The sequence below is a fragment of the Aythya marila genome (assembly GCF_965140915.1).
Source record: "Aythya marila genome assembly, chromosome: 10".
NCBI classification, from domain to species: domain Eukaryota; kingdom Metazoa; phylum Chordata; class Aves; order Anseriformes; family Anatidae; genus Aythya; species Aythya marila.
Window position 1 is genome coordinate 3,963,712 of NC_139051.1, and position 26,402 is coordinate 3,990,113.

Consider the following 26,402-nt stretch of genomic DNA (forward strand, 5'->3'; position numbering starts at 1 on the left):
GTTCAGATTACCAGCAGACTTGTTTTTTCACCTGGAGCCTAAGGTGTGAGGAAGCTGGTATTCAAAACAACGTGCCCTTCAGAGGAGCCAAGCAGAGCAGGAAGGAGATCGTCTTGGAAAAGTGTACACCGAGGAGGCACCAGCTTTGCACAACCCCAACCAGTACAGCAGGTAATCAGAGGGATTCAGGAACAGCCTCCCTTTCATGGAAAGACATTTCTGCAGGAGCAGGTCAATCAATTACTTTTTTTTTTTTTTTTTAATAAAAGTTCCATTATTTCAGTATGACAAATATATTGTAGTTCTAAAGCAGTTGCACATTTTTGGACTACACTATAATCTTTACAAAATAACATAAGCAATTATGGTTTATTTATAGAAATATAAAAGCAAAATGTTTTACCTCCAAACATTAACAAAGTGTTTTGTTAATCTTAAATGATGATTCTTGTTTTGTCTCAATTTTCATTTTCACTTCAAAGGAGGTGTTGACAGGTTGTTTTTTATTCCAGTCCAGAATGAAAGCAAAATTTCCAAACATTGCCGTGTCTTTTGAAGCACAAACGATTCCTTCTCTCACAGCAACTACTGTTCTTTAGGAGGCTGTAGTCTGCACGGATCCCAGTACAGACAGGCATTTGCCACAAGAGCCCAGCGTTGGAACACTTCCAGCCTTCCTGGGGGCTCCCTGTAGCTGTGCTGTCCCATCTAGATGGGTCCGTGGTGTCTCTTTGCCAGGAAAATATTTGACTATGTTCCAACAGAAAGGTGCAAAACATTCTCTGAGAGTTGGCTTCTTCATGGTTACAGGTACTTGATCCTTAGGAGAGGAATCTCTTCTTGAAGCAGTGGGAAGGAAACCACTTGAAATTAAATGATCAATGGTTTGTGTTAAAGCTGATAATATGTCAAGATTTATTGCAGTATGAAAGTCCCACATTTTTTCTTCCATTATTGGTACTTCATTCTCAGCTATAAATGTCACAGACATGCAGAGTTATCTCTGCTAGGATCATACTTACAAGGATGAATATAAAATCTTATCTGAGCTCCATTTATACTCAGCGCTCCATGTGAACACGACGGGGATGTCTCCTAGCATCAGTCGTGGTTATCCACGTGTGTGCAGCAGCGAGAGCAGGGGAGGGGATTCATCCAGCACCCAGGTCCCCCAGCTTTGGTAACTGTGCTTCAGGGAGCTCAGAGTCTGTTTGTGCCCAACAGGGCAGCTGCAGCCAGCAAGGTTCATACTGATCCAACAGACCCAGCAGGACGGCAATGAGGACGTGGAAATCTCAGTTCAGGTCCCTTCCTCTGAACCACCAGAAAGGGGTAAATGCCCATCCTGTTTGCTGTTGTGCCCTTCTTACTTCTGCCTGCTCTGTATTTAGGAAATTTTGTGCACGTTCTCCCCGTAAGTTTCAATACTGACTGAAGCCACGCTTGCCAGTAAAAAATCTTGGATGAGGACAGCGCTGCCCAGGCTGACTAAGGGCAGGTAATGAAACACCACCCAGCCACACACTTCCCAGGCCAGAAATGAAGGAACACTGTACAGAGTGCTACTGGTTTACAGCTGGCCTTACCTCTTCTCATGAATATCAATGGGAGTTTTATTCTTGACTTCAAAGAGAGTGTGACTGAGCCCAACATACCATCCAGTTGAGCAATTTGAGCAAATGGGAAAACAATTTCATCACCAGGCATTCAACTGGTTTGGCTGCAGAGCCAGCTCACAGGCTCCTGTCACACACAGGTGTTGCAGCAAAACCACAGACACTGCAGCAGTGACCACACAAGAGCGTCAAAAAACAAAGCAACAACACAAAACAAACAAGAAGGAAAGAAGGGAAGGCAAATGATGCTAAATGCCCAAATCCTTGAAGTGCTGCAGAAGGTGGTAACCTCAGCTTCCTCTGAGACTAGGTTCCCAACTCTGTCACCACAAAACTGGAGTGGAGCAGGACTCACCACCACTTTGATGGAAGTTAAACGTATGTATTTGTCTCATCCAATCTAACACTCCTTCACTATGGTAAGAGTAACGTGGTAAAAGAGGAACGGTAAGCCCAGTGTTCTCTGCTCGATGCAGACAGACCATACACACGCATGGCGATATTTCAACCAGTGTTGTACTTCCCTCTCCACTTCGCTCCCCATTACTTCAGCACAAGCCACACAACCAAGAACCTTACCTTGCTGGTGGATTTTTGTGCTGAACTGCAAAATCCATACATTTTAAATGCAACACCAGGTGAGCAGAAGGCAACACCTCCCTGAGGCCATACCCCTTTTACCTTAAACAAGAAAAAGAAAGGCTACAACATACCAAAGAATACAGCCGCCTTGAAAGCAAATTGAAGAACAGACATCACTGAATTCTAGTGTCAACCATAGATAAAGTAATTAACTCTTCAAAACAGGCATGGGCAGAAATGCTACAACGGAAAGTTAACAGCATTAGTACTTAACTCCATCCCAATGAGACCCAGTACACACACTTAAATATACTTATATAAATAAAAATACAGAGCTTGCTTAAAAATTCATTTATTTGTACTGTAAGCCAGAGGATTTTAACACAGAAATGCACTGCTATGCCTCCTTGGGAGCTATAAACAATTGGTGCACTTGTCAAATAAAAATACACAAGAATCTGATGATACAGAAAAGGTACACAGCTCTGTACACACACACTCGTGCTGTGTAGGTATGCACACACACAGCAGTTTCCAGTTTCCTCTTGTAAGAAAAAAGAAACGATAACAAAGCTATCTAAGCCTCCTTTGTAATATGCAGGCAAATAACCTAGAAAAGCTCTCACGTTATATAAATGATGCAACCAAGTGCTTCCCACTCTGGCAGTTCTTTGTTCTACAACGTGCATTTGTAACCTGACACTTTCTTAAATGGCTTTGGGCTAAAAGGAGGTGCTCAGCAGCTCTTAATACAAAGCCCCTATTTATCTATCTTCAGCAAGTTCAAGTATAATATAGCGAATTTAAAACCTGAATATTTGACGCTGATACAGCAAGGACTTGCTTACACACTTAACTTTATGCACTGCATATAAGCCTACTGACTACGGGCAGAATTCAGAGAACTGAAGGGTTGCTGGGTCTGGGCTTACCTTCATGTAACCAGGGCACAGCTCCGGGGGCTGCACCCTACTGCTTCCTTCTCCATGTTAAAGGGGATTCTTTGTTACCAGCACATTCAGCCTGCTGGAGTGTCTGCTCCTTTATAGAAAACTATTTTGGTTTTCCCTTCTCTGTTATGACACACTGCTGAATGTGTTACATTAACAAAGGTGTTTTGGTTACATTATACCGCTGGAAATAACTAAAATATGAGAGGAAGCAGAAAAGAGGATACAAGGTCTATGTAAGTATTTACATATCCCATTATTAAAGTAAATGAAGGCTAATTTACATGAATTAGCCACAAGTATGAAATACGAAATGAATGAAAAATGGTTTCTAAATAAGATTAATACTAGAACCAACTACTGTTAAAACCAAAATACAATATGCTTTTGAAAGCTGTAACAGAATATAAATTAATAATTCTAACAACAACAGCAGAATCAAAGTTACACAATTGTTTTAGTACACTTTGGAGAGTTCAAATTATAGCTTTTTTTCCCCCCTTCAGAAAAAGCACAGCGGGGGGAACTCCCCCATTCCTCCTGCAAGCTGATACTGGATGAACAGACGTCTCCACGTTAAAGCATATACTTCATGCATTTCAATAGCTGTTGCGAACATAACACAGTTCTTTCTAAAAATAATGTAGCACCCCCTGTAAACATAAAAAGCAGTTTTAAAGTCTAATCATTTTATATGTAGTTATGCCTTTGTTTTGTGATTAATTCCATTCCTTCATTTTAGCACAGGGTTTTGCTGAATCATGGCTTACACAATCACAGCCTCCTAACCTCCAGACATTTAGCATCAGTATTGCAACCGTCTGGGCAACAAGACTTTTGCTCTGCAACTTTCCGTGGCTTGTAGATATCACGGAAATGAGGAATTCAGAGAGCCCAACACGCGTCTCATCTATCCTCATTTGACCTACAGGCAGCTTTACCCCGATACTCAAAAATAAAGATCAAAAAGCAAGCTAAGATTTCTACAAGTTCTCAGTATTGCTGGCCTAAAAGGCTTACTTATGTTAGGCTTGCATTAATTTAAACTTTTTTAAAACAGCATACTGAGTTTTCCTTTCATTGCCTCCTGGTTTTGAAGTCTTCGAGGTCCATTTGCATTGTTTTCAAGCTTTGCTCTATCTAGAAATGCAGCGTTTTCTAAGCGGCAATTAGAACTCTAATTGAAATAGAAAATACTGATGAGAGTTGTGTGAGAAAGCAACACCTAAACTGAAGCTTCAATGCCTCCCTGGTTCCCATTAGGAAATTCTGAGCTTCCCATCAGAGCAGATGCAGAAGGGCCTCTGTCTTTTACAAGTCAATTTACACTTATGTGGCAAAGACTGTAAGATAATGTCTCTGAGTCACAAAACACGCTCAAATTGTCGACTGGAATTTGCAGCACAGAAGCGCGAACAGCAGACGTGCCTGCGTGTCAGGCCCGCTGAGGGCTAGCACAGGCCTGCAGCAAAACTGCCAGGCCCAAGACTGCACACCCCCTGCTTTAACACCCCCTCTGCTCAGCCGATCGGGTAGCGATGCAGTTTGCCACGCCGTGTCACTCACACAGCACGCTTCGGGATGTGTCACAGCCACTTTCACACCCCGTGCATTCGGAAAAAGTTTGTCAGCACTTAATCCCGCGTGCAGCCGATCTGGCAGCCGGAGATGCCAGCAAGGTCTGTGTTTTTTCTCTCTTGTGAGCTGCCACACAAGGAGAGGTATGTGCGCGCTGCGAGTACCTTCTGCTGGAGGCTGGTTTTTATGAAGCCGTGCATCTGTCCTGACTGGATAGGGCAGCAACCTCCAGAAGTACAACTCTTCCGAAATCCTCCTTTGTAACTTCAGAAACACATCCTACCCCTCACCCACACACAACAGATATTTATCTCTAATAAATGTATGTTACGTATACAGGATATGCAAACTGTATCCATTTTCTTTTCACTAGAGGAAAGCTTCATGCATCTCACCTTCCTCACCTCTCTCCTACTTTGCCTGTGAGACATAAAATACAGTAATTTCAAGAGTGAATTTCTTTTGCTAAACACACTTGGAAAGTAAGATCATTTTCTGCTGTTTTCTACATGCTCCCACCTACGTGCACCCATCAGGGCTTGTTTACACTTAAAGGATGCTCTCTGCAAGTCTGCTCCCGTGTCACTGCTCCATAAGAGTGTCCTTACTTTCCGTTCCCCAGTAACTCGTCCCTATCACCTCTTGGCTACTGCAAGTTTTAGGAAGTTTTTGTCTGTGCATATCATACGATGATCATACTTTTGACATCTAAACTAAATGAAGTACTTTAAATAGACATCAAAGCCTTCTTGTATCCCCTTTTCACTTTGAAGCTATCCATTATGATCCTAGCGTAGAACTGTACCTCCAGGAAGGGAGCTGCCAGGCAGTCACCTTCCTACGGCCCAGGCTCCCGGCACTGCCAAAAGCAGAGGTCACAGCCAGCGTTCTGTCTCCCAGCCTAGGTACAGAACAAAGGTTCTCCGTGACATAGCATCATCACTGTGCAGTAAATAGCAATTAAAGAGGATTAATTAATTAAAAACAGAACAATAATACCTGATTTTGGACTCTTCATTCACAACATTCTTGTGCTGCATCTAATGCAATGAGCATTACCAAGTTAGGGAATATGTTCTTAAACCTGTAGGAGAGCAGAGAGGAAGACCATGCCTGCGCTCCATGCAAGAAAGGATTCTGTTTGTGTTGTGCATTACTTGTGCAGGTGACACAGCTTCCACTGCATCCCCTTCCCATTACTTGTATGCTGTTTATGCTGTAATTATTTTCCATCTATTTCCTTTGTGAGAAGCCCTCATAAAACTACTGAATAGCAAAGGGTAAAATTGACAATCACTGGACAAAAAGTGCTGTAAAATAAAGTGGACTGTTCTATTCCCCTAACCTTTGTTAAGGTCTTACGTGTGAAGAACAGCAAGTAACATACCTTCAGACAGAACTTCAATTTTAAGCAAATGCTTTCCCTACACTACCGTAAATTTTTACTCATCATATGACAAGAGTGACCTTTGCTGTAATTTAGCATTCTCATGACAGCCAAGAGTATTTGCCTTATCATTTCAAGAGTTATATCCCATACATATTAAATAGTTCAAACTGTCACTTCTTTGTTGAGCTTAAGTCCAGTACAAACTTCTGCACAACTTAAAAGGTTACACTGAATACAGCTGGTCTTAAACAAATAACCAAACTGAACTCATCAAACAAAAGTGAGAATCATCAACTCACTGTGTGGCAACCAAGAGCAATGTAGGAAGACAACAGAATGCCTAAAAAAGGACATTTAGGTGGATCTCTAGGATTTCTTCTGTCTTTGCAGTTTCAGAGAGTTATTAAGAAACTGGATATGGAAAAAAATATATCTTTTTCTGAGTAAAAGAGGTCACATTCTTCATTTAAATGCTTCATGATGTCTGAGTGCAAGAATGAAAAACTCCAAGTAAAAAACACAGCTACATTTAGTATCTGTGGTTGGCCCCCAGGTAGACAATGACACGATTTTCATACACTTTCTTCATAGTTTTCTCAATTTGCTTCAAAAATACTTGTGGAATTCTCCCACATAAAGTGTGCACTGTGTCCAGAAACTTAGACTGAAGAGGATAGTACAAAGACTGGAAGAGATTGTCTTCAAATGGAAACTAAAGGAAAGAGAAAGAGAATTGTTAGTTTTCAGCTCCAGTATCGCAGAAAAGCAATTTAGTGGACGTTTTGATTAGAAGTTTGTTGTAACATGAAGGAAGATTGTTCAAATCATCCCAGTAAAAAAGGGCAGGCCACAGCAACCTCATTATTTGTGACCAAAGGGTATACATGAATCACAACTCTGCTCAGCCTGGTGTGCTGGAATAGCGATCTGAGTGACCTGCTTAAAGCTAGAATCTACATGGGAAAAAAAAGGACTGCCTCTATCAAAAGAGGAGACTTACATCACGTATCACTTCATAGAGTGCCTTGAACGTAGGCTGCTTGTCATCATGGTAGACGCCTCTATTTCCATGCAAAATGGAGACACCTTCTTCTTCTGCACCTTTGCAGTTACTTCCATACATGCAGTGGTCAGGGCGGTAGTTCCACTGACAAGGAAACACGTAGAGACACTCTGCCAGTGTCAGCCCGGGGGATTGGGAGGAAAAACCAAGGGGGGAAATAGAAAAAAAAAGACACATTAAATGAGTTAAAACTTAAACCGTGGTTCTGTGGAAAAGCTGGGACTGACAATCAGAAAAAATCAGTTACTTTTTTACAAAGGTCCAAAGCAACAACTAGACACAGAAGCTTCCCTTCCTCAGAGGACGGCTACACCTCCCTCAGCACTGCTGGACTGGAGCTGATCAGAAGAGAGGGGAGGGCAACGAAAAGGCTGGGTGCAAGTATAAACCAAGATTGTATTTACAAGGTTAGAAATGACAGAATCAAACCCAGAAAGTACGAGCTATGTGGCACTATTCAGGGTCTTCTGCCACAGGAGGAAGTTTCCAGAGTCACAGAAATGATGGGGGAAGCACACGGAGCACTGATGGGTGTGCAAAATCCTGAATCCTGCTGGAGATAGCAGGGGAAGCTTGCAAAGTATATCCACTGTTCGCTGCTGAAGCTTTCGTTGAGGGTATGGCACTTTGTTAAACTGAGACACAGCAGGGCACAAGAGGCACTGTATTTTATCCATAGTCTTCCTAAGAGTTGTCATCCATTCATTTCAAAGGTGCAGACTATTTTAAAGATCAGCCTGATTTCTCAAAAGGGCTTCTAACCTCATTTTCCCTACTGATTTTTTTTTTAAGCTTTCTCCATACACCCACAGTATTTGTAACACGCTTATAATGAATCATGCCACTGCCTGTGACCTTTTTGCTACAGAAATGGAGCACAATGAATCATTCCACTACGCTGGCAGGTCGTGTCAGAAGTGCTGAAGATTGAAGTTTCCACTTGGCCTTTCCTAGCTTCCCGAGAAATGTGCAGCAGCTCCTGTGTGATTCTTGAGGAAGTGAGAGAAAATGTTTTTGAAACAGCTCTTCCCTAAAGGCATCTCTAGCAGGAGACTGCTCAAGAGAGGGTAGATGGTAAGTGGTCTCCATTCAGTCTGACCTACAACACATCCAAAATCACTCCCTGGTGTTGCTGGAAGGACAGGGAAGGCTGCGATTCCCCAATCCAAACTCTGATCCAGTTAACGGGGACTTTCCAGGAAGCCTGAGCAGATGTTTGCAAGCACAACTGCTCAGCAGGCCACTACGGGGAGAGGATGTCATCAGGTGCTTATCAGCTTCTGTACGTGTTACTTGAGTATTCTCCATCTTCTTCTCACCATGAAGCTTTCACACGTTTTTTGCTGTCGCAGCTGGGCTTGACCTCCAGCTGCTCGGTGAGCCTTCAGATACATCAATCATCTGAACAGACTTGGGAGAAAGGAAGAAGGGGGCATCCTGTGCCCCAGGTAGCACAGTTCTGTGCAGTTTTAAGCCAGTGCAGTGCATCTATAAAAAGCCATCTGCAGCAGTCTCGACTGATTCTTTCCTAGGTCAGTTTCATCAGTCCAGCAGTTTAAAAACTTGGGAAAGTCTGGTTTGCTGTTTGAGTTGTATCCAATTATTTTGTTTTCTTTTTCTTGTGCAGTCTGATGTTACTTGATTGGGGAAAAAAAAAAAAATTTACCAGTTACAAGGAAAAGGCAGATTATGGTGCAGAACAGAGTCTCAACATATGGATTTGATAGAGAACACTCAACAGGCTTTTTTTTTTTTTCCTCTCATGCTTAAATTAGCAACTTCAGTTTGACTTTATGACCAATCCAGCTTCATCTTTCTCCAGAAGACCCTATTCTCGTAATATTTATGTCTTTTCAGAAATTAATTTATAATTTCATTATGAAGATTTCTTCCACTTTATATTCCCCCAGGATTGAGTCTAATGAGCAGTGTACCCAGGACGCTGATGTTTGACATCTGTCTGCAATAAACAGATGTTAACTTCCTGCTTTGCTTTTGCTCTCCCGTATTTTTGGCTGGATTTGAGCACATCCAGTTACCTCCACTACGACTCCTCAGAGTAAAAGGAAAGGGGACAGAATAAAGATAAATCCAAACCTGTTTTGTTTTCAAGCTCACTTGAGGGAATACAAGGTCACATAGGAAATGAGGAAAAGCAAATAAGGACGGATGCTTAGCACATTCCCAAGTGTGAAATAAGGTTCTCAGCTTCTTTGGAAAGCACCTACTATGCTGCAATTTTGAAATCCTTGCATTTCTTACATGTTACTGTTTTTGGAAGAGCTTGAAGTTACTTCTGTGTGATCTTCAAGGGAGCTGAACTTCCAGAAACTGCCTCAGCATTTGTGGAAAAAAGACACGCCCTTTTAAAACGAAGAAGCTTTCAGCTGCCAGTTCCTTGGAAATGCACACTCATGCAAGTAAGACTGAAAATCAGGAGGACAGGAAGGAGACGCCAGAAATGTTGCAAATTGTTTATGGAGACATTGTGCAAGAGTGACAGACAGGAATCTGATATATTATTTTGCTATGTTTACAAATATATACGGGTTGGTCGTGCTAACCCTCTGTTGGAGCCTTGCAATCCCTTGGATGGGTGGGGTATGCCATGATAACATCTTGAGACATAGGAGGTCCTCTAGAGCTCTTCATAGCACCAGAGCAAGCAGAATGTAGGAAGAGTAGAAAACACACAGCTAACCAGCAGAATATAAATGACACCATTCAGCTGCTTGCTGAGGATGAGTCATTCAGGTGAGAGGCTAGCCACACGTTTCTCAAAACGTAACTTGCAGTGAAGGAGGGCAGCTGGCTTTAAAGGAGGTATTTCAGTGGCTGTTTCTGTTTTCTGTTTATAGTAACACAGTTATTTGCATAAGTGTCAGAATTCAGCTGGATTTCAGAAAAATAGACCATAATTTTGGAGAATGTTTGGCAACCTTGTGCTCAGATAAACATCTGAAACAAAAATATTTTCCAGCTAGGCCCTGTTCCAGTGAAGCTCTTAAGCACATATGCAACTTAAACTTTATGTCTGCATTCGATCATGAAACTAACATTATACTTATTTTCTCACAATCTCCAGAAGACAAATTTACATATTCATTAGAGCCAAGTATGAGCCTCATTACCCGCACCACTTTCAGAAGTATTTTTATAGGTGGCAAATCCTACGTGTGCATACACATGATCTTCATGCAGGAGTACACTATGCTATCAAAAGTAACAAACAGCTTTTTTTTTTTTTAATTTAGTGAAGTCAGTAAGATTTCTTAGCACAGATAATCATGACTCTAAGAATCCTTACTTACCTGGGTTAAAGTAAAAAATAATATTTAGTAGATCCTGGTCTCCCCACGTAATGTAATTTTTGTACTTTTGGTATAATGGATACAGCATTTCCTCCCAGGTCAAACCGCCTGGTATCATGCTGTTCTGCAGGAAGAAAAACAGAAGTAATGGGTTAATCCCGGGTACAGTGATGTGATGTATGACTCAGAGCGTGGCACCCACATATTCCTGCATCTGCTAAGCCATGTCAGATACCTAGAAAAATGAAGAACTGCTAGGAAACATTGACCCGGATAGGGTTGGAAGAGCAGAGCTGACTGTGCTGTTAATCTAACCGAATGGGAAAGCAAGGTCTCCTGGGTGTCGCTCTGATGTCAGCTCCTGCTATTGAGAATCTTCCTATTCTGAGCAACAGGAGGGAGAAAATGTGGAAAAATGTAAAAATGCAGGGACAAGGTGAAAATTGAGGTATAGAAGTGAGGAAAACGCAAACTGAAAACGATCTTCCCTTCCCAGGGATTCTGATATAAAAAGGAAGTTTGTTTATTTTCTTAATCAAGCTGTTCTTGTATGAGTAACCCCTGGCCTTGACTGAAGAACAAGACCACTCAGGGGGTAAATAAAGTTTTTAAAGAGATTACAGAATACATGCTCAACAGAGCAAACAAAATTTAACGTGTCAGGCCTTTCACAAAATTGGAAAGATGTCAGTTTAAGGAGGAAAAACATTCCCTCCTCGTTTATATTGATTCACAGAATCACTTCATCTGCAGCAGGGTACAAAATTTTATTTACAGCAGATGCAAACAATTACAAATTTATCTGGATATTTACATCAAGCTTCTCAATTTTAAAACAACATTGTGACCACACTGAAGGTCCTTGAATTTCTCCTTTTATGTACCTGCGAAAGGAGTGTGAACTGTTGAAGATGACATTTTCTCTACTAGCAGACTGCTTCATCTGCAAGTTCTCAGTGCTCCAGCCTCATGAGGATATTTCACTTGTTTTAGTGATCATTTTCACAATAATTGGGTTTAGTATCCATGTATGCATTCTGTACTTTTGAGATTCTTTATAATGTAGGCTTTATATAATTCTCTACTAATTTTAATTCTTAACATAACTCTGTTTCCCTAAAAGATGTGAAAAACACATAAATCGCTATTTTCTGCAACAGCTGCATTTCTTCTCACCTTGAACTGAGTGCTGCGTATCCGTGTTAAATTCATTAGCATCACTCCGGAATTGACTCCAGTTGTCCCGTAATATGGGTGACGCGCAAATCGACTGTACCAGCCAATCTTTGGTATTTCATGTTCTGGGGCCATAGCAGCTAGCTGGGTTGAGTTGAATTCTTTCAGGATGTGCCAGATGTCATCGATGGGCCTCAGGAAGAGAACATCAGTGTCCACATACAGGAGAGAATCCACATCCTTTAAAATAACCTTTTGGGTTTGCACAGCGAGGAGAGGAAGAAAGGAAGCAAACAGACAATAAAAAGGAAGATTATTGACAAAAGGTCAATACTTTAAGCTGATCATTTAAAAGAGCTGATTTATCAGCTAAATGCAATTACATACAGGAACAACAGTTATAACTTGTTTATTTCAACTGCAAAGCAGAAGAGCTACCAGACCACAAACGCTGGATTCTAACCTTCATAGCCAACAACAATCCACTTACCTCTCAAAAATATCTACAAGGCCTACTTAGTATCAGTTCAGAAATGAAATGCAAAGAACATATATTTACATAATTTTATTAGCTCTTTTAACAAACTGTGCTATGCTTGTACAAAAAAAACAACCTACAAATACATTAACCGGTTTTAGAAAACATGTCATTTTTGCATACTGCATGACAAGGTTTCTGAAAGGATTAGTATTGAAAATTATATACCATACAGCATAATATACATCTGCTACTCTGTATGTATATAGAAGATGCTTTCAGAATCAGTCACAAAACCTAATTTGGATCGTTATGATGCAGTCAGATTGGCTACCACAGACCTTGATGAAACATACAAGCTTCCACCATAGACAGCTCTCATAAAAGAAAGCTTTTCATCTCTATTTCGGATTATGTTTTTCCTATTACAACCTTGTGTTCCTACACAAGGAGACTTACATTCAATATTAGTACATAAAAATGTTTTACATTAAGAAAACTACTAATCACAGAAATCACAACTACTATACACATCCTCCTGAAGAACAAAGAATTGCTTGGTGAATAGAAATGTCCTCTTAAGACTTATCAGGTCAGATTCTGACCTTTGTTATCAGACTCTACATCAGGAATAAGCACAGTACAGTTACTCAGGTCACAAGGGTGTAAATTGTAAATTAGATCCAGGATATTTAATCTATTCTCGTTGACAATGTTCCCCCTTGTGGCTGTCCAAGCGCTTACATGCTCATTCATTAATTTTTGTAGGGCAAATTATACAGTGCTTCAACAGCCTGAGAGAACTCCCTTGCTGTTTGCAGCAGCTCTTTGTAATGCTGTTTGTTAGGTAGGAAATACCATTAGCTAAGGTTCACCATCAGGTCCAATTGAATTTTTGTTGCTCTTCTTCGTTAGTTGCTAAAACTGTCCGAGGATTCCTGAAGGACTGAAATTTTCTTACTATGGTCTCAGCCAAATAGGCCACTTCTCTCCCTCTCTTTACTCGAAAGGCACATCCAAAGGGCTGATTTACACCAGGCTGTGGCATGGAACCACCAGTCACTCATCCAAATGCAATGATACTAATGTCAAATCCTCCTATTTATGCAGATGACTTAATGCTACCAAAGAAATTTAATTTTACATGAATTGAAATGTATCATGATTAAAGATTACTGGGGAAAGACAGATGAAACAACAGAACTTTGAGCAAGTGAAAAAAAAATACTTTTAAGTATGCTCAGCAGGCATCCATTAAGATGCCAAGTGTGTGAGTACAGATTTGAGTGAGATTTTTCACCTGACTGCACACTTTGGGACTCCGACGGACAGTTAGCCAAGTTTAACAAATTCCTGACATAACTTTATGTTCTTCCCACATAGCAGGACAAGCAGGAGAAGGCAAATGTCTGTACATCTGCTTACGAGAAACTGCACATAAACAAGTCCAACAGGCAGAGCACTCTGCTGCATGGAAGGCTGTAGCAATACCACCAGGACTTCTTTTTCCACATGAAACAGCAGGGGAAGGTACTGATAATGGATGACACCAGTAGTCCAATAACACACTACAGAGCTTAAGTCCAATACTATAAAAAAAAAAAAAAGATACAAACTCAAAAAGATAGCTACTTTAAGAGTAAATCAACAGAAGACAGGTAGTTGAAAAGACGAAAAGGATGTTTAGCTTAAGGATATTCTGGGTATTGCATGCTATTCTGTAGCACTGCCATGCCCTGATTCATAGGGACCCACTATGTGAATTCATAGAAAGATGAAAACACTAAAAATAACAATTCCCTCCAAATTTAGTGTGAGACAGGTGATAACATTCAAATATGAAGAGCATGATAAGAAGCTATTTGCCTGCTGGACCCACAGCACACTGCAGACCAAACCAGGATGCTTTTTGTTGTTGTTTTTTTGTTTGTTTTTTTAAAATACATATAATATACATATAATTATGTAATATATATACACACATGGTGTCATGGTGGAGAGACAAGTTTAGGCATTTCCTAGCAGAGGGTTAAGGGGGGCGTTTAATGCGTGCACGTAGGAACTCCTCTCAAGCATAACTGACAGTGTCAGCACTGCCTCTGCCAGCAGAAAATATTCTTTCAGTAACTGCAAACACACACAGAAATTTAAGCTTGGGGAAGGCTTAAACAGACTGTAATAATTTTCCAATATATAAACGGATTCAAGCAAGTATTCCAGTTCCCTGTCAAGTGGGTGCCTACAGGCATTCGTCCCCATGCCTTCCACCCTGTCTTCCTCCACTTAGATTCACACGCTTTTCTTTCCTGGTCTGTCAAAAGATTGCTGCCTCTCTGCTGCCCTGCAGGGACACCCAACAGGCTGAAAGAAAAGCTGCTCTCCTCCGCCTAAACCCTTCACACTTTCCTCTTTCACATGCGAAGTGTTAAGACTTATTTAAAACCTACACATGTCAGCCTGAATTGATCACATCCCTGTCTGGCTGTGCCTTGGGTAGAGGAATTTAATTTCAGAAATCATGTCAGTAGAGTTCCTTGCATAGCTCCCTGGATTTCAATGGAACTACACTGGGAATAAAACTTCATTTAAATAACTCTGGCATTCCCAATGTCCCATAGGTTCCAGCCAGCTCTGTACCCAAGCTAAAAAGAATTTTCAGAAAAATATGTTGTGCTTTTCACAGACCTTAAAACAATATTTAGCCTTTACTTATTCAAAAGCAGCATGTTTTTGACTGCTGCTTTTCAACGTCAAAAGCAAGTGAGCAGCAGGAGGCAGGCAGTGGTAGGAGACCTTGCTCCAGCTGGCTCTGCCAGAGCAGAGTGGCACTGAGCCTGCTAGGGGCTCACGGGGGGACACGCTGGAGGAGATGCACATCCGACCTGCAGCGTAAGCAGCACAAGATTGTGTCTGGTGCTCTGAGTTTATGCTTGCTAGCACGAACCATGTAGACATACCTGACAGACTGTGATTTTTGAAACGAATGGTCAGGAATATGGGCTGACTGCCTCGTCTTCTTCCTCGCTCTGCTGGCACTTGCAGCTCAGAAGAACTGTGATTATTTTTTTTTCCTCATTTGCAGCTAGATGGTATTCTTAGTAAATCTGTCAAAAAGTTCTGCACAGAACTTGCTATATTTAGCCTGACACTTCACTTAAATACTCAATTAACTGCAATTTGATTTCACAACTTCTGTCTCTGTAGTTAGCAAGGTTGGCAAGTAATAACACACGACTGTGTAAACACATATTGGCGCATCAAGAAGCTCCGTTACCTACTGGTTTGCAACAGCCAGCGTGTCAATTTAGCAGAGCTTTATGCAAAATTAGGGACAAATCACAATTAAGCTTGCATCTCCATGATAATGTAAAGTTGAGTTACTAAACTTAATTGTAATTAGCAATTAACTCAAGTTACAACAGAGAGAATTTTGTCTACATAAAGCCCTGGCCTCTATTCCCAGCACTGTCGCCGATCCACTGGGGAGGTTACTTCAGCATCCTCAAGAGGACACCTACAGAACAAGGATAATATTAATCTACCCTAAAAGCTGTTAAGTAGATTCAGTGTTTTGAGAAAGGCTGTAAACGTTAGTTACTATTAGAACTAAAATCATCCAAAAATCCCTTAAGCATTTCATGATACTTTAGCTGGTTATTTGGGTAGCTCCAGAGCAATGCAGAGCCAGCTGCCAGCCAGCTCTGTGGCACACAGCATTCATGAGAACAGAACACAGTTTTTTACCCTGTTTTAACATCCATGTCAATACCACCAAACACTTTCAATGTAGCAATTGTGTTCTCAGTGGGGGAAAAAAAAAACAAACGCAGATATTTAGGATTATCCTCAGTGATCCTACGGTCCAGTCGGACTAACAACCCCCATAGCTATCCAGAACACAGAATAAAAACTGGCTTTGGGTGATGACTTATTTATTGGGAGGAAAGGGGGGAAGGCAGGAAGGAGAAGAGAATATAACCAACTTGGCATACAAAAGGTGATAGATGAGAAGTCTTAGCCTCACACTTCCTGCGTGACTTTCGGAGCAGAGAATTTCAGGGAATTTTTCGGTTTCCACATCTGTGAACAGCACACAGCATCGAGCTGTATCGCAGGGCTGCGTTCTGCCAATCTTCCCAACATTGCACAATAGCTGTCTCGGGTTGTAGATAGCTGCCAACTGCCATGATGTCCGGGTACTTGACGGCACAAGGACAAAAGTTCTACTTGATAAGGATGATTTTACCACCCTACCTTCCTGCTAACAGAGATGTCAGGTAGCAACTGCTGAGAGCATTATCCTCCTCATTTATTTTTAAGGTATCGTCCTGTGCTAATGATGATCCACATCTTCCTTATTCTGCCTTTGCAGATCCCATTGACAGTTTTATTGAAATGGACTGCAGGAAAAGATTTAGACTTGTGAGATCACAAGGAGCCTCTGTGAGATTACACAGAGGCCACTTCCCCTGCCTCTGTGTAGCAAACATAAGGTCAGATGTCACAGAATGCCTCTACAAGATGTAGGATGCCATATGATCTCCCTTAATATATTAGTAACCCAAATAGATTCAACAAACTGAGAATGTGTTCTTCAACCTCCTACCCAGGGCGGAACACTTCATTGCTACAGGCTGTAGGATCACATCCCGTAGGCTCTAGCTTTATCAGCCAGTTAAACCACCAGAAGATTTTCACACAGTTTTCCTTTAACACATTCCTCGCTCCCTCCTGTCCACTTTCACATGCCTGCTGTCACCGCCAAAGAGACGGCTTTGGCAGGAGAGGCACTTGTGAATCAAAGGCTCGCATTCCACTCAGGCTTAGCATTATCAGGAACAAGACAATTTGCACAACTGAGGGCTCAACAGCTGAGCAACTCCACCACTGCTCCCCTGGGGTCCTCCCGAAATCCAGGCACGTTTAGAAATCTAGAAAATGCTTAGGGCCTGGAAGGAGGGAGAGGAAAAAAAAGGATATTGACACCCTGTTGATATATTTAAGAAGTCAAAATATTCCACTACACAACAACACTAGACACCCTCTGCTCCCACTGTGTGGGGACTGGGTTTCTACAGCTCTGTCTCATCCAAAGAGGACATCAGAGCCTAGTCATGGAGTAACAAACATTAATGGTGACTGAAATTACCCAGATTAAGGTTCTGCCAGGTTGTGAACTTGAGTGCAGAAGGCCAAGGGGATGCTTGCCACCTCCGCTCTTACTCCAACTTACTTTCCTCACTATCTCCACATCAATGTAGTGTCAGCTGCAACTGTTCTGGGGCAACCCCACCTGTTGAGGGCCAGACACCTCGGCCTGGCCACACACAACATCTTGCAATTGTCCTGAGAGAAACAAACATTTACAGTTCAGGCTGCCTCATAATTTTCCCAAGAAACCACGTACCAGTCTAATCATTCCCTGCAAGAAGTCGCTGGAGACACCAAACTTCAGCAACACGCAAGTGACAAACAAGGAACCAAGAAAGCACTGCCCAGCCTGAAGGAACTGTCATCGATACAGGACCCTTTTCCTGTCATCAGCTGACAACAAATGTGAGACCATTTCTGTGACAAGTGTCTCTACTGATGTGACAAAAAACCGCCACAGTCACAGGAACAGCAGAGAATTGTGTTTTCCTAGTGAGAACATCCCCATGCGAGTAAATCCTTACAACACATCTGTACAGAACAGGCTAACACTTGGGGATTATTTTCCAGGTGATCTAAAACTCAGGGAGCAGAGGATCCCTGCTGAAGCTGGAGTTACTTCCAGCCCATCTGGCCTTTGTGCATTTGAAAATCTACCCCGAAATGGCAGATAAACAGAACTGCTGACAGCACATATTTTCTCACATATGTATTCATAGGCTAACGTATCTGGATGTGCAGCTGTCTCCTGATTGTTTCCATCTGAGAAAGTAGAGATTTCTTTTCCCCCCATTTCTCATTAGACAGCAATGAAGAAATCTGGAGCCTGTGAGCAGCGTGCCACTTCACTGGAGTCACCCCAGCCAACAGCAATGCACAAGATATTTTGCTGTTTGTTCTCAAATTCACTGAAATTGCTTTATGCAAAGCTTCTTTTAATTTTGCATATTTCTGCATATGCAAAATTGTTATTTCTGTCCAGCAGCCTTATATAATTTCCAAATTTACGTTTCTAAGAACACACTGGAATTATTACCTTAAGGGCAAATCTTACAGTCTTGCTAAAAGAAGTCCAACACAAGAAAAGGGACTCCTGAAAGCATCAGTCCGAGGACTAACATATGGAAAGGGAGATAGTGGATAAAGAGGATATGATGACTGCACGCTGAAAAGAATGTTATTCATGGAAAGCACGCAGCATCTACCCTGAAAGAGCTCTTGCGCTGAGTCTTAAGTGGAAGTTCCACTGAGAGACTAGTGGAACTGCAGGCAAATAAGAAACACATTTTTTGCTAGCATAAAAAAAAAAAAGGCTGGATTTCTGCTTTGTTGTTTTTAAGTGGCAATAGTACAGACTAAAGTACCTTTAAGCAGATGTTTTAGCCTGAAAATCATTTTAATATTATATCAGCGAAGCTTCCCTTCCGTGGAATTAACCTTTTCTTGAAGCAGCCCCTTTTCTTGAAGCATCCTACTCAGAAAGCCAGGTGCCTTACCGGGAGAAAAAGACGCTGGGCAGCACATGGTTTGAATAACTTTTTCCATTCCTGAGCATTTCCTACTGAGAAGGTTATTGGATAAATGTTGTATTCAAACTTCTTTGTGTATGAGGAGGGCCATTCCTGTAACTAGAAGACATGAGGGGAGGAATTATACATGTTATATTGCTTTTCTTTTTTAATATGCATGTGTAAGGAATTTAGAAACCGCTTACAGTAACAAAGCACTTAGTTGCTACTTGTTGATGTCAGTGTAATTTTGCTCCAGGATTTGTAGCATGTAAGCGACTCGTGCATTTATTTACCAAATGACAAAAAAAAAAAACTCACCTTCTTCTCAAATTCAGGCTTAAGGGAATCCTCAGAAAAAATGTGAAAACAGAGCCTCCTGTTGCTGAAGAGAACTGCTGATTTCAGCATGATTAGCGTCTCCTCCAGCCGGTCCCCACATGCCACAACTGCCAGATGCATGCATTGTAGAGATGAAGGCTCTTTTGAATGTTTTTGTTCTCCAGGCTTCCTGAAAATTTGTAACAGACATATAAAAAAATACTAAGGTAAACAAGAAGATAATTTTGCATCAAGAGATGAGGTTTTTTTTCTTCCTCTCCATGATGTAGGGGATCAGAGAGGTTTTTTTCTGATTAGACACTCACAGAACTTGCAAGTAGGAGGCCAGATTTTGTTAATCAAGGCAAATCAGGAATCTTAAAATTACAACAAAAAGAAATGCGGTCTTCCCAGAAATTTATCTGTGATTTCCTGCATTTCTGCACTGGCATAAATCACAGCACTATATCCACACACGAAACTAATTCAATAGCACCTCAAAGCAGACAACAGCAGCTTGCTAAGTGCAAATGATAGCTTTTGTTTCCAGCTTTGATGTTACAAAGCCAGAATGGGCTTATTACTACCTAGGCAGCCTTCAAACACAGAGCAGGTTACAGAGCTATATCCAGTAATTTCATTCCAGGACCGTAACTTTTGGCTAGATTGGCACAGGACAACCAATCATGAAATGAATAGATAAATAAATAAATCACCCATCCATATGCAAATTATTTTAACAGTTAATTAATCTGGCTTTTAAAAATGCATGCCTTAATCCTGGCCTGAAGGTACTGGCGTAGTTTCAAAGGACTGCTCTCCATTTCACTGGATGGAATCCCTGAGATTTTACTAAAATACAGATTTTTTTAAAAACAAACACATTTATTTGTCCCAGTTGAATCCAACTAGATTCCGCAAGCAGTGTAAGGCCAAGCTATGGGGTTTTTTTACTTTTGTCTGTGTGGACATTAGAGAAATTTCAGCCAGGAGAATCTGCATGTAAAAGGCATGTTCAGGCTCCTTGCTACTCAGAAAAATCAGAGTCCTTTTAGGGACCTGAAGACATTCTGAAAATGGGGCCTTTTGGTTGCGTCCTCCCCCCTGCAGTCAGTACGGAGGTAAAATCACATCCTCCAGGAATGCTGCTGCTGTACTGTATTCACATTCCAACACAGATTGCATTTCTGCTCCGTTAGATGGATTCATGGTGACAAAGGATCTAAATCACAAGCATCATAATCTTTCGAGTAAAGTTCAAAAGGCTGATCATAGATCACTGCCAGCTCCTGACAGACCGCCAAGCACAGGACGTCAGCCCCTGCCTGCTCTCTGCACACAATTACATACATAAAATTAATCAGTAAAGTTAATACTATAAACAAAAGTTCTAAATAAAGAGAAAAATTGCAGTTAATAAAGCTGTCATTATGTTTTTCCACACATTAAAGCACAGCTCAGTGTAGCAGCAGCGCTCTGTACCACGGGGTAATCCACTTCTGTGTTGAGGAATACCAGCCTGGCTAGACAAAGCAACATGTTTCATTAATGGTTTAAAGTCTTGGGCTTTAGTCTTAATTAAACCCCAATTTCATCAGCGTATAAATAATAGAACACTACATCTATGTGAAGTGGTATTTACTTACCAACCTATTAGTGTAAAAACCGCTGAATTATTAAAGTGAATAATTTGCTGCTCACACAGATCCCGCTTCCCCCCACGCTACCCCCATCCCTTTAATGTTTCCTCTAATTGAGTCTCTAAATCAAGCCATATGCAGGATAAGAGCTGCTCTGATACAGCTTGTGGCAGTGGAAGTCGCTGGGAGAGGGACTAAAGTTTTTTTTGACATTTCTAAACCCTACACCGAAGCGCTATGACTTTTTGACGTTAGGCACAGCGAGCTTATCGTTCTGCAGCTGTTTTGTATTGAGAAACCCCGTACAAGCAGACGGGTGCTTCCAACAGACTCGGCAGAAGAAGCCCCTCGACGAAAGCAGACAGCCCCAGGAGCCCAGGGGAGGCGTGGAGAACAGGAGGCATCCCGACTGCCAACACAGACACCGTCCTGGCTCCAGAGCGGAGGAGAAACCTGGGCCTCGTGCTAATTATCAGTCATGAGGAGCTGGGCTGAAAGCATTCAGGAGCTTGCAATGGTCTAAGCAGGAATAAAAAGCCTGAGAAAAGGAGCAGGAGGTAGTGTTTGAGCTACCTCATTAGTAGTCTGGGACACCGAGGGAAACAGTGAAGAAAGCGGGAATGAGGAGCAGAAGGATGTTGGAAGATGACAAATAGCACAAGATTTTGTCTTTTTGTAAGTACATTAGGAAACCAAGAGGACTGTGAGAACAAAGTCCTCTCATCACCGTGCAGTTACCGCTGGGTGCCGCACACTGACCGGGCACCTCGAGTTTTCCCAACCTGCCTGCTCAGACGCTCCTAGACTCTACAACAAAAGGACAGAGCAAAGATGCACGCTTTGTTTCAAATACTCCAGCAAACAGTGCAGAGGATGCGATTTGTTACGCAAAATAAAAATCAGCTGGCAAGCAAGCAAGAATACGTGGCTAGGTTCTGTACACCAAAGACACTCGTAGGCGTTGGAACCAGAGAAGTCCTCGGGCGGTGGCTGAGGGTGAGCGAGCACCATTTGGGGCTGTTTCAGTAACTCAGCCCCTGCAAAGCTGTGGGTGAGTCGTTAATTCCTCGTGCTTTAGCTGCTCTGCCTGTAAAAGGAGGAACGGCTGTTCCAGTACTAATAGTTGCCTACCTCTAGAGAACTCCATACGTATTAAAGGAAGCACACAGACCCACAGAGAACCATAATTATTGTTAATAGCAAATTCTTCCTAACCTGCACACAGGCTTTCATTCATTTATAGTCCAACCCACTGGTTACAGGTACAGTCTATAATTGGACTTTATGGCCTGAATTAAATGTTCAAATGCATCTAACACAATACAGTGACCTGGTCCTTAAAATTTAAGGTTTGACCAGAACAAATAAAGGAATTACATATGCCAGGTCTTTGCTACCTTGCTCCCCATCTTCTAATTTCAGTACAGAAATGTAGTTTGTTGATATATTAGCAATCTAACTAATATTATGTCAACCCCCCTGCTCTGTTCCCAGTTTTACCCATCTGTTCAGAGAAAACAGCTTCCTGCTTTCCCTTTCCTTCTGTTCCCCATTATTATGGCTTTAAAATTAAGCACTGCTGCCTAGGATTAAGCACTGCAGAAAGCCTAACAAAATACCAGCAGAAGAGATCCCTGGGAAACAGCTGAAGCCAGACTTGGTAGGATGTAGCACGATAAAATACTTGTAGAAAAGGTCTCCCAGCACTACAGACCAGCTCCTACCCAGATGCCCGATGGCATTTTATTTACTGCATACATTTTTTCCTGACAGGCATGCTTGTTGACATCACAGAAGAAGCCTGAGTGCTCCGGCACAATAGCCTACATTTCTAGGCCTTAAAGTTTGGATTACATGCAATTTTCTTATTAGTCACAGCCAAAGTGTCTCAAACGTAATTAACCCAAAACCTGTCTAAATCAATCCAGATCCATTCAAAATAATGCATTCCCATCTCATTACGGAGCCTCCTAACCTATTCAAACCTTCAAATTTATTCCAGGGAGAAAGATAATGCATGCAGATTCTTACAAAATGCAATATAGTTGTTAGCTTTTGAAACCTTCTTCTTATTATGATCTCATTTACTCCCTCAGCATAAACAAGGTTAGATTTAGGCAATGTATCAAAACGTGATTCACTGGATGGGCTCCCTTCCTGCGTCTCAACGCTGAGCCAATGCCCCAACAGCGGCTCTGTTATACGAAACACCCTCTCACACTTTAAAATATAAACCAGAAAGGCTCAAAATGTTTTAAAAATAAAGTTTTCTCACTTTAATGCAGTTGCACAAAACTGACTGTAGTTGCTGGCAATCAAAAAACTCCTGAAACCTCTTCCTACCACTCAGACAAAGGGGGGAAAACACTGAAAAGCAGAACGGATGTTTGTATCTTCTTCTTTTATCAAGGGTGCTCTTTGTTAGAAAAGTGTGATTGGGGCCACCACCGCGGTATTATGGCCATCAACCTCAAGCCAAACTTGCATGTGTGCACACAGGCTGCACAGAGAGAAAAAGTGTCTTGACTGGTTGCCGCATACGAGATGTTTTGCTTTGGGAAAGTTACTTCCAGGGAAGCAAACATCCTGGCAGAGGCTCACTTCCCAAACCTTGCCACGCTGGTTTAATAGAAAGTGTGGTCACATCTGCCCTTCGAATGTAAAATAACCCTTTTGCTTTTTGATGCTTTGCACACATCGGTCTGGCACGTATTTGTACTTACACACAGGAAGAGAATCTTACTGAAGGCCCAGGACTTCTCACTTCTGAGAGGAAGGATCAGTAAACCCCCCAAAACCAAGCTTTCCAAGCTACTCAGAAACTCAGATGTGATGCTCATCTCCAGACTTGCCAAAATCATCTAATGACTGAGGCAGCACACGTGCCCCTATTCCCTAATCCTTACCAGGCCCCAGCCAGCTGGGACTACGTGGCTCAAAGCTCTTACCATGGATCACTACTTGTATCAGGAGAAATTTCTTCAAAACTGGAAACAAACATCTTCTATTGTTCTCATGCAACTGCAGAAAGCAGCGTTAGAGACTCAGAGTTAAACTAAAATTGTCAACCTGCAAAACTACCTTGCCTGCAGCATGACTGGTTCTTACAAACCAAACCCATGTCCTAGGTGAGGCATCGAGTATTTCTGAATTCAGACCAAAACCTGCACTCTTCTGGCTAAACTACACTAATCCACTCAGCAAAACTGAATTAAAGCAACTTTTTACATTTACACAGACACAGCTTCACTGAGGTTATGTGACTTACTCACGCAGTCTGCATATGAATACAGACACCATGGGCAGACCACAAGATCTTACGCAGTCATAATCGGACTTTTTATCCTGCAGGAATTGGCTAGATCACACATAGCCTTAAAGTAATTTTGTAAATCTCCCTTGGCTTGTAAGGAGTAACTAAAATAATCACTGTTTATAGGATAGGAATGAATTGGTAATAACAACTCTGATTCAGCTTAACATTTGGATGTGCCATGTTAAGGCCATGTACAAGCATGTACATGCACAAGCAAAGCCTGCTCAATGAACAGGAATACTCACTCCCGAAGTCAATAACTAGTTCAACTACTGTCAGTTTTCCTTGTTCCACATTCAAGCCCCTTGGAAACAGCCTCCGCACTGCTTTCAGTGTATTTCGGATCAGACTTTTCACAATGAGCCGATCCTCCCACCTGATACCTTCACCGTGCTCGTGCGGATGCGATCTGTGCTAGCGTGGCACCTGTTCGCAGGTGCTGCTTCCTTTCCAAGACGGCAGGCACCTCCTCGACTTGGACCACGCTACATCACTCCCCCTAAGTTATTTTTGTATGGATACCCTCAACAAATACATTTTATTTTGGTAGTACCTAATACAACACAATTTTTCAGCAAGGGTCATATTTGGGCCTTAAAATTGTGCTTCTCCGCGATGCAAACTCTTGCTGGTGTCTGGTACAGTGTCTGTGTTGCAGAACAACAACAAAAGTTTACAACCTTTGTCAAAAATCCTTGCAAAGTCAGTAAATAAAAGTCAGATAACGTCAACTTTTGGAACACGAAGATGCTCGCTGAAAAGCTCATTGAAATGGAGCGGCTGTTTACACTCTAACAGAGTTTCATACTTTCCAGGCTCCTTCCCTCAGTGTTCTTCTCGATTTCCATGATAATTGCAGAGATATGCCCTAAAGAAAAATGACTTCAGGAGGTACAGTTGCTAGTGGAAATAATCCTGCTTTAATACACACATTTGAATTCTGTCCATGACACATTCTCAGCCACAGTAAACATCTCTTGCATTCAGCAGGGCAACAATGCTTGTAAGAAACCAACTGCTTCAGCAAGTTAAGGAATAAGAGCTCAAGAAACAGGAACAGTTTTCATTCAGAACATCTCTGTGAAATCACGAATCAAAGGCACAAAGACATACCAAGTTAATTAGATATATGAGGTCACACTGACCATAATAAAGTTGGAATGCGATGGGGAACTCAGCCCTCCACCCACTGAATGCACACACTGCCTCTTTTTCTGAAGTAATTAGATTTTTTTGCAAATATTCATGTTTTTTAAGTATCCCATCTGTGAGGTAATAGGAGAGGGAATGCAACACAGCCTGATTTCAACCTTTCATGATAATTTACGTGTAAAGAGCAGTTAAAACCAGACCTGGGCAGCTTAAAAGCTGTCGATACTCACCGTTCGGGACACGGCAGCACCACGCAGCACCTCCCAGCCCCCTCACACCGCCCTGCAGCACTGGGACCCCCCCCACAGCCACAATTTGGGGGGTGACAGCACCTCCCCGCACCCCACCCCCGGGCAAAAGCCACCCCTCCGGGGCACACCGCGGCTTCACACCGCTCCCGAGCCCCCCACCACCACCACCCCCGTGCTGTTTGCTCGCAGGGGGGCAGCTCCGGGGGGCTTTACCTGGCGCCGGCTCCCCCGGCCCCGCTCCTCCGCGGTGGGCTCCGGCCGAGGCGCGGCTGGCGGCGGGCGGCGGGGCGGGTGGGGGGCGGCGGCGGGCGGGGGGCGGCGTGGCGGCCGGCCAGCAGGTAGAGGAGCAGCAGCAGGCCGGCCAGCCCCAGCAGAGCCGCCGCCACCTTGCAGGACAACCGCATGGCCACGGCGGGGGGCGAGGGGCTAAGGGCCGGGGGTCGCCCCCGCCGCCACCACCGCCGCCGCCATCGCCCCGAGCGGCCCCGAGCGGGGACGTGGCCGCCGAGCCCCGGCCGGCAGCGGGGAGGAGCCGGGCCCTGAGGCACGGCACGGCCGGGAGGGGCTCGGGGAGGGACCGGCACCGGGGGAGGAGGCTTGGGGTGGTCCCGCTGCTTCCCTCCCTTCTCCTCCTCCTCCTCCTGCTCTCCCCGGGGAAGGGAGGCGGCCCTCGGTTAGCGGCCGGCCCCGCCGTGAGGGGAGGAAGGCGGCCCGCTCCTCAGAGCCTGCCCCGCTGCAATATGAAGAAATAAAACTTCGTGAAGGAATTGGGGGCTCGACGAGCAGCTGCTGACTCCTGGGGCTTGTGCTGGAGGGACTGGGAGAGCAGCACCGGCAGTTTCACAGGAGCACCGAGGTTGGGGAAGGCCTCCAGTATCCTGGGGTCCGACCGCCCCTCACAGCACTGTCACCCCCCGAC

General features: G+C 42.9%; 1 protein-coding gene across 2 annotated transcripts; it reads right to left on the reverse strand.

The window, feature by feature from the left end:
- Positions 1-322: 322 nt before the first annotated feature.
- Positions 323-25,994, reverse strand: GXYLT2 (glucoside xylosyltransferase 2). Of its 2 annotated transcripts, XR_014318175.1 has the most exons (8): positions 25,697-25,994; positions 19,125-19,314; positions 18,792-18,923; positions 11,667-11,918; positions 10,491-10,614; positions 7,117-7,289; positions 6,416-6,828; positions 323-2,438 (listed from the first exon to the last, which is right to left on the reverse strand). XR_014318175.1 is itself a non-coding variant. In XM_082767977.1 (7 exons), the coding sequence occupies exons 1-7, from the start codon at positions 25,885-25,887 to the stop codon at positions 6,646-6,648; spliced, it is 1,245 nt and encodes a 414-aa protein (XP_082624103.1). In that variant the 5' UTR covers positions 25,888-25,994; the 3' UTR covers positions 2,494-6,645. The 2 variants fall into 2 exon arrangements, 1 of the variants encoding a protein (XP_082624103.1); XM_082767977.1 differs by lacking the exon at positions 323-2,438 and having other exon boundaries at positions 2,494-6,828.
- Positions 25,995-26,402: the final 408 nt, after the last annotated feature.